This window comes from Lepidothrix coronata, unplaced genomic scaffold, assembly GCF_001604755.1.
Source record: "Lepidothrix coronata isolate B3197 unplaced genomic scaffold, Lepidothrix_coronata-1.0 Scaffold4, whole genome shotgun sequence".
NCBI lineage: Eukaryota > Metazoa > Chordata > Aves > Passeriformes > Pipridae > Lepidothrix > Lepidothrix coronata.
Window position 1 is genome coordinate 3,056,111 of NW_016690184.1, and position 9,097 is coordinate 3,065,207.

General features: G+C 42.5%; 1 protein-coding gene across 2 annotated transcripts in view; it reads right to left on the reverse strand.

Moving 5' to 3' along the window:
* Nucleotides 1–586, reverse strand: part of LMBRD1 (LMBR1 domain containing 1) — a 74,581-nt gene extending 73,995 nt beyond the window's left edge. For both annotated transcript variants that reach the window (XR_001876682.1, XM_017826510.1), the window contains exon 1: nucleotides 459–586. Coding sequence is in view for 1 of the 2 variants with exons in the window: in XM_017826510.1 (XP_017681999.1) it covers nucleotides 459–518 (60 nt within the window). In the remaining variant the exon portion in view is untranslated. The remainder of the gene's footprint in view (nucleotides 1–458) is intronic.
* Nucleotides 587–9,097: the final 8,511 nt, after the last annotated feature.

The window sequence follows — 9,097 nt, forward strand, 5'->3', positions numbered from 1 at the left end:
CGAGTTGTATAATAAGAATGTCAGCAAATAGGTACTGATGTTAGACCCTGTACTGACAACTAGCAGAGCATCAACACATGTTTTACTCGAACACTGAACATCAGCGTCACATTCACCACACACAAAGTCACCCTTTTCCTTATCAACAGCGTGGGCAACATCAGCGCTCACGCACGGAACGGGCGAAAACACAAACAAGCAGCGCGGACTGCGCAGGCAGGAGGGCAAGGCACCCCCGCCCGCAGCCCCGGGCTCTGCGGTGCCCGCCGGCACCCCGGCCGAGGCACCCGCGGGAGCGCAGGGAAGCACCCGCTGCCGGGGCAAGCTGGGGGGCACTGCCGAGAGGATCTGGCGGGGAGTCCAGCTCTGGAACAGCGAGGGGCCGAGCGAAGAGGGGCGGCCGGCCCAAGAAGGGACGTACAGAGGGGCCGCCGCAGGGCGGGGGAGCCGCCTCTCACCAGCAGAGCCAGGCCGAAGAGGCACCATCCCGTCAGCAGATCGGAGGCGGCCGCAGCCATCTTCGCTCCCGTCAGCAGCGGGGCGGCCGCCCCGGGGCGGTGCTTATGGAGGGGCGGGAATGGCGTCACCGCGGGACCGGCCTAACACCGGCCGTGACGTCAGTGGCTGCGGGCGTGACGTCACGTGCCCGCTCTCGCTGTGGTCCGCACAGCCGCTTCCGTCCCGGCCGGGCACGGCCCGCTGGGCAGGGGAGAAGTGAGGAGAGGCAGGAGCCCTCCTGCCCCGCTCCGTGGCAGAGCGCAGCTGTCGGGGGGGCAGGAAGGGGGGATCGGGGCGCATCGGAACGATGAGGTGCCTTCACCTCCTGCTCCCGCATGGGGTTTCCCTGTCCTTCCCTCCCGAGGCCGGGAGGCAAAGGCAGGGCAACGCTCGGTCCGCGGGGACTCTTGCCTGAGGGGCGGTGGGAAGGCAGAGAGGCGGTATGGGGAAAGATGAAAAGTGCGCTAAGAGGTTTCGGGCACTTTCAATCCCTTTGTTGTTGCTTCTCTCCGTAAAAGTACCTAAACCATCTCCGTACGACGCCTGCAGCCGCCCAGAGGCGCCGCGCAGTTGTGGGGACGGTGCCGCCGTGTCGGAGCCGCGGATGTGGGAGATTCCCACGGGAAAGTGGGCCGGCAGCCCCGCACCCCGGTGCCTTTGCCTCGGGCTCGACTTCACCACGGTGGGGCGGCATCGTGGTCTGGCGGGAAGCCCCAGCTCGGGACGGTGTTCCCGATTTGAGGGCGGCCGTGGGTGTGGGGTTAGGAGGTGCTCTGGGGAGCTCGCGTCCCTGAGAGTGGATTTGCTGGCTCGGGGAGTGGGAGAGGCTCGCCTGAAAGGTGCTGGCGCCTATCTTAGTTTCTTAGTATCATCGAGGTTGGAAGAGACCTTTAAGGTCATCAAGTCCAACCATCCATCCACTGTAACCCGTAAACCACTAAAGCACATCACCCAGCGCCAGATCCAGATGCCTCTTTAACACCTACAGGAATGCTGACTCTGACACCTCCCTGGGCAACATATTCCAATGCCTGACCACACTAATTGTGAAAAAAAATTTTCAACTATCCAATCTGAATCTCCCCAGTCTCAGCTTAGGGCCGTGAGATTGGGTGCAAAGGGGTCTGTCTGCAGGAGTGCCCGGGGGTAGCCTGGGGCCCTGTCCAGAGCACAAGCTACTGTTCCAGGGGTCTACAGGAGGCTCAGGGGTGAAAATGTGCACAAGCCTTGCTGGTTCCTCAGCTTCGGGAGAAGGGGCTCCCAGACCTGCCAGCATGCAGGGGTGGCCTGTTCTCTTCCTGAAGCAGTCGATACCTTTGCTGTTTCTATTTGTTGTGAGAGCAGAGGTACTCATGATCCAAGTTAGAGGAGGTTGAAATTCAGACTCTTTTTTGTGGCCTTGGGAGAAGAGACTGTTTGGGGCAGGGGGAGCTTGGCCCTGAAGGGTTGAGCTTCCAGGTGCTCTGAGGCCAGTGGGAGTGGTAGGAGCTTGTGGTATCAACAGTGCTCATGAGCTAAGTTTGAGGTCAGATGAGTGGCAAGACTTCTTGTGGGTTCACAGCCTTGAGAGAAGGCATCTGTTAGTGAAGGGGTTGTGAGAGCTTCACCCCAGACTGTTTTCTGCCTCTGCTGAGCCTTAATTTATTACAAGACCTATACATGAGACAGCAGTGTGTCATGGTGCTCATGAGCTATATCCAGGGCATCTGAGGTGTGTGCTCAGGTGAACTAGTTCTCTCTGGAAATCATATTTGGTGATGTGTGTGGTGGAATAGCTTTGCCAGACAGTGGCTGATATCTTTGCTGGGCTTCAGTTTTCTGTGAAAGTGTTGTGACAGCACTCACAAGCTGTGCCAGGGGTGGCTGGGAGCAGTAGGAGTTCAGATGAGTTTGCAGCTTTGCAAGAAGGGACCTCTGTTTGGGGGGACAGGAGCTTACCCTCAGATTGGAACCTTACCCTCAGAGCATGCTGTACTTCTCTGTGTGTTGTCAGGGTACTATAAAGGACAGTGGTGTGTGGCACCATTCATGAACTAAGTGATAATGGAGCTGAGGAGGGTTCTGGAGAGCTTGTAAACCTTGCATGTAGGTACCTGCAGGGGCTTTGTTGACTCGTGGAGGGAAATGTTGCTTGCAGGGGCAAATACATGTGCCATCTGTTAAGTTACTATAAGAACACCGGAGGTGAAAGCAAAATGTAGTGAATATTCACAAGATGCTTGAATGATTGGCCATGGGTGCAGTTTTTAGGTGAGCTTGTAGCATTTCAAGAAAGGCCCTGCTGGTGGAGAAGTGGTGTTGTTTGGGAGGCTCATTTGGGAGGGGCAGATGATTGTGCTGGGTTTCCATTTGATGTGAGAGCATGGGCAGCAGGCAGGTGATATTGCAGTGACTGTGGTGTTCATGAGCTGAGTTTGTGACAATCCAGGGGGGTTCATAGTCTGATGAGAAAAGCAGCAGATACTATATACCTATAATTAGTTTTCTGACAGTAAGCAGACTGCGTATGTCCTCTTAGTTTTTTTCATTGTTGTTGCTGTTGTATATTTTACTATTAATGTGTATGCATTATATTCACCATAGAAAATATTTCCCTGGATGTGATTACTATTAAATATGTATGTAATTCAAAATTGCCCTAGAACCCATGAAGAATTAAAAACCTTAAAGAACTGCATTAAAAATAAACTATTCCCAAGAGGGAAAGGAAGTAATTTGCCCTTAGAGTATATAAAGGTTTTATGTTTTGTACAGCACACCTTTATCAATAAAATATTAATATACCAAACATTAGGGACCTGTAACTGGGTAAGGATTAACCCTGCTGTTAAAATAATAAAAAAACCCCTGTAACTATAGCTACCAAAATTCTTTTTGGTTTCACTCAAAGGGTAGTATAAATATTTAACTTGTTATAGTAAATAAGCCTTAAGTCTAACTTCAGCACAATCAAAAAATCTTTTCTATTCTAAACAGTTGAGTTTATGTAGTTTAACAAACATGAAAAAAAATCCAATCAAAACCCCCAAATTGTATATTTTTCTCTAACAGAAAAATCCAATCTCTGAGTATTTTGTTAAAATCTTCCTGTATTTTTGCAGTAATTGCCATTTCTCTATCAGATCCATTCTTGTTTGGTAAATATGGTTGATAACCTAGTTTTAATTGGGTAACAGACAAGGTTTTCATCATTTCAGTAAAAAATATCATATCTTTGCATGTAAAATGACTACTGTAATTCATAGTTTAAAGGAAGAACTTGAGTTTTTGTTCGAATGGAAGTAATGGTTTTATGTACAGTGCAGGCAAAATAGAAGGTTTTTTTATGTTACCATTACACTATGTGAATATGGTTTTTTAGTGCCATGTTACCACTAGCTTTCTGAGTCTTTTTTCTTTATTCCCTAAAATTCAGAGTTTATAAATTCAAAGCATTTTCTCTCTTATTTTAGTAAAATCTTTATCTGAGGAATTATCTACAAGCAGACTTCAGAGAATCAATTTAATTTTTTTTAATTTACCATTTCGTAGGACACTGCACATGTTAAGTACACACAAAAATGTAAAATACAGTTTAATAGCAAAGCTAGTATTTTTTTAGATATTCAAATAGTGACCTTTGTCTATGCCTTGTGCCAACAAAAGTCCTATAAACATAAGTCTTAAAAATGGTATTCAATTCATGTGTTGAGTTTTGTGATGCAGAGAGAAATATCATTCCTTGTTTACAATTCTGGGGAACCTAAGACTAACATTTTTCATGACTGTATTCACAGCTCTGTCTGTAAGAGGGGTCTCATGGGTAAATTTGAGGTCACATTTCTGTGTATTCACAATGTCTATTGACAGCGTATCTTGAGGACATGTTGGTGTCATGGTTTAGGAATGGTATTCTCTAATTTAGTTCTCCCAGTAAAACATGCCACTCCTCCTGCCCCCTCCAAAAAGGAGGCCCACAAAACCCTCAAATCCAAAGATCTCAGTTGGAGATTAGAAAAATTTACTGGAAACCACAATGAGATAAGAAAATGAACAGTAACAGCAATATTAATAACAAAAGTGTACAAAAGAGAGAGTAATTCACATGCCAGAATGCTCACCATGGAGCTCACAACCCAACTGCTGTCCCACTACCCTGACACGAGAGAGCCCTTCCATCCTTCTGTCCAGAAAGACTCCCTTCCCCCACCCTCAGCAATGATGTGAGGTGGTACAGAATAACCTTTGGGTCCTGGCCATGCCCCCTCCTGGCTACTGCCAGAAATCAAGCCTATCCTGGCCAGAACAGGACAGCTGGTTAGATGTTTCTTCACATACCAGGGCTATGTTTGTGTTTCTCAATCACTGTAGACAGCTTCCAGGATGGCTGCTGTTTGTAGTGCCCCAAGCCTACCTGTGCTTTACTCAAGTGTAGCGTTATCGGGTGAAGATGAGCAACCACAGAACAAAACTATGTCAGGCACGTGGGTCATTAAGATTAATCAATGAGAGATCATAGGTCAAAAAATAAGAGATGAGGCAACTGGTCACCAGCACAGAAGAAACATTTCCACTCTGCAGAAATAGGACAGGAAGCGAGAGGAACAAATGTACTTTTTTTTGCAGAGCGTTATTGCTTGAGAGAAGGTAGAAGGCTGTGGTATGAGCCAACCAGTGAAGTGCTATCATTAGTACCAAAGTTGTTGATCACCTCCAAGCTGAAAGATAGTGTGGTGCCACATTGAGCGCTTGTGATCCTCATGATCAGTAGTTCTAGTCTTGGCTGCAGTGGTGTACAACAGTGCTATGTTTCGAACAGCCAAGTTAAGCTAGCATGGCTTACAGGATGAGGTCAGTAGTTGTCCCTGTGGTGCTGGTCTCTCCAACACTCCAGTAACAAATGTGCCTCTTTTTCTGCCTAGACACAGAGATTTGTCTTGTCGTCTTTCATGCTTCTTTGCTCTTGCCAGTAAAAGCTTGTCATCGAGATGTCAAAACGTGCAGCAAGATCAGTGAATGCACTTAAGAGTGGTAGCGGATAGAAGTACTTGTGTAGGGCATCGTGTATGGGGTCACGGGTGAGAAGAGCACAAAAGTTGATATGATTCCTTTAAAGGTTTTGTTGGGCATGTTTGTAGCTAGGGTTGATAACTGCAAGCTAATAATTAACTATCTCTTTAAAAATTCTCATTGCACATACAAAAAAAAAATGGGGGGGATTTTTGCAAGTCACTGAGATAATGTGTGAATGAAAATACGAGTGAGTCCGAAGAGAGTGCTGTTACAGTATTCCTCAATAAAACCTGATAGGCATTGTGGCAGTAGCAGCCACAGTGTAAAAAATAAAAAATTATATTGGTGGACTTCCCTAAATGTCATCCTCCTTTGCCAGGCAAGACAGCTGCACAATGCCAAAAAAAAGACTACAAAAACTTTGTGTTATACAGAAAATAAATTATTTTAAAATAAGCGTTTTATTTACATTGCTTACAAAATAAGACCTTTTTCTAAAAAGAACCATTATAGTAATTCTTATGTATAGTGAGAAATAAGTCCAAACAATGCAAAATTTCTTAGATGCCACTTAATAACAAACTTGTGGAATTTACTTTTCTTGAAGTATTCATGTGGTAAAAAGATGGAAAAGAAGAAGAGGAGTGATATTATAGAAATTAAAGTATATGAAACAAGATACAGTCTTCATTTTGACCAGGACGAGGGATTAGAATTGTACTTGAACTAGATAGTGTACATACCAAAGGGGAGCAGGTGTTCCTTCTCACTTGACTGAGCTGCTCTTGTCACCACTTGATAATCCGCCCAGTTTCAAGGGGGCTGAAAGCCTGTGGGCTAATGGCAATGCCGTATTTTAAAGTTTTCTGATCAACTCTGCTTGTTCTATATTTTTTTCTCATGTTAGAAGAGAAGGTGTTGAAACTGAGTTTAGCATTATTTGACAAAACATGTCATGATCTTACACTTGAAGGTGTAATTATTCTTTGTGTTATGTGGCTTAGAATCCACTTAAACCTGTAAACCCAATGGCACAGAATATATTGGACCTGGTACTCTGCAAGTACACACAATTAACCATTGGTTCTGATAACTTTTTTTTTTAAAAGTCCCTAAACTTTTGTGGAGAAAATTGACTGTAACTTCTTGAAATGCCTTTTGTTTGATTTGATACTCTAGTTCATTTACCACTGCTGCAGACCAAGCTAGATTTCTGAGTTTGGTGTGTCATACTCTATTATGTCAATACTTGCATCTTCCTTCTGTCACCGTACTTCGTACTTATTTCATCTTATTTAACCAGTAGCATAGCTTTGGGTTTCTTCTTAAACTCTATTTGTAGTTAATTTTCATTCTGTGAATTAGATTTTCTGCTGTATCCACAAACTTTACTTGGATGTCATTTATCACTAGGTTAATATCGAGAGAGCATCATGATGTGTCCTTTCCATATTTGCTTTTTGTATTGTTTCCTTATCTTAAAACATTATCTTGTTTTAAGATCTTCAGTCATGATGATCTCTTCGGAGAGCTTGGATTTAGGGCATTCTATCATTCCTTTTTACTGAGATTTCCCCTTTAAGCCTTATTCAATATCAGTAGTTTGTACTGTTGTATCAGTGGCTCAACATTTATATGAAAAATAGGGACAAGGCATAGTTCTATGAACCTTATGAAAATTTCAGTTTTACCTTAAATTGGTTTAAATCAGCTCAATTTTCATTTTGGGTAAATGTAGGGAAGAGAACAGTTTTCAGAAGTAGTGGTGTCATACTGAGAAGAAAGAAATTGTCCCATTGGATTGGGAAAAAGGCTTTTCTCTATATTAGTTGCCAGGTAATCATATAGTGGTGTTCCTTGCAGCATACCCATCAGCAGTGGCACACTGTTCCTCAGGTAGCCCAAACCGAAGACTGAATCATCATTTTTGGAGGCTACAGATATCTGTGCCATCAATTCACTTTTTGTGTCTATTTATCATCATTTATTATCTTAACAAGATTTTTATAATAAATTCCACAAAATAGTTTATATAAATAAATTTGTATAATTGATATACATCATAATTAATGTACCTTAATTGGCTCATTGTCCTAGGGAAAGCATAGTCCCTTAAGCACAGGAGTTTCTAACATGCAAAGAAAAACCTGGCATAGTTTGGGACTAGTAAACTCTGTGAAAGCATAGAACTGTCACAAGGTGAAGAGAAATAGCTAATCTGTGCATTAAGATGTGTGTTTCTTCTCTTGCTGTGGTAGTATTGAAGTAGGGAAAAAGTGGAGGTTGAGGTTTTGGTGTTTTTTTAATTTTGAAGCAGAGATAATATTCTAAATGCTTGTGACTTGCAAATAAAAATAAGTAGTTGAGTTAGAAATGTAGAAGTAATCTATGGAATAATTCAGAGTGGTTATTCTTTTCATAAATTACTAACAAGTGCATAGTAATGTTTATGGAGGTTCTTTACTACTCTGTTCCTTGGTTTGTTTACTTGAATAAAACCGGAATATTAAAAAAGGAGTCTGAGGGCAGAAGAGGTGGTTAATTTCTCCAGGAGAGAGTGAGTGTAGGTCAGTAACATTTTCTTGAAGGAAGGCTGTAAAAACAATTAGAGCCTTCAAGATCAATTTATTTCTAATTTTATTCTTAAAAAAAAATAATGAAATGCTTTTTTGTATGTAAATTATAGTTCTGTAAGAGCCGATAAGAAAGAAAGCAATGTGAACTTCGACAACAGAGATGTGTGAACATTCCCACAACAAAAATGAGTGTTAATGATGTATTACCATAAAACTCCCTGCCCGATATTTTCAGTCAGAGTAAAAAGACATTTCCCCAGTATTTTTCTCATGCTACTAGTCAAATAATGAACTAGCTGCTTGATCATATTAGATCATCCAAAGAACTGTTTTCTGCATGTTTGTCCTAAATTATTAGAAATACCACTGGTCTTTTGTACGTGGGAAAACTGCAACTAAGGCATAAACTTGGAAGGAAAAGGTTTGGAGATTTTCCCAGGATGGATGAAGAAACAAGATGGATGACCATCTGAATTTAATGGCAAAATTGCCATTAAGTTTAGCTTTTGACAAAATTAATATTCAGAGGTAGTCAAAAAGGCAAGTAATGATTGTAATAGGAAGGGCTTAGTGTAATTGTCATTACACTTCACGAACAGTGAGCTGTTTTGATGTCCATATCAAAAAGTTATATGGCATTTTAGATAGTTTAGGGGAGGATAATCATGAACAAAATGAAGAATAGCTTTTTTGCACAGAAAAAAAGTAAGTAATTTGGAATTGCCATCTTGGAAAAGATGCTACTCAAGGAGAAGTAATAGAATTTTAACGGCTCTGACTGACACAAGTAACAAAGAATAGAGAATAATTAGTCCTGTTCATATAAAAAAAAAAATTGGGCACAAAATAGACTAACAAGCAGGAGATTTACACTGCTTCCTAAAATTTAAACAAAAAGATACCCCTACCATAGGATGATTTGAATACCAACTATGTATAGGTTAAAAATTAATAGAGAAATTCATGGATGAGAGGTCTGTCAGGCAGTATTAAGCACTCTTGCAGAGAAGCAGCCTCCAGCTCAGAAGGTC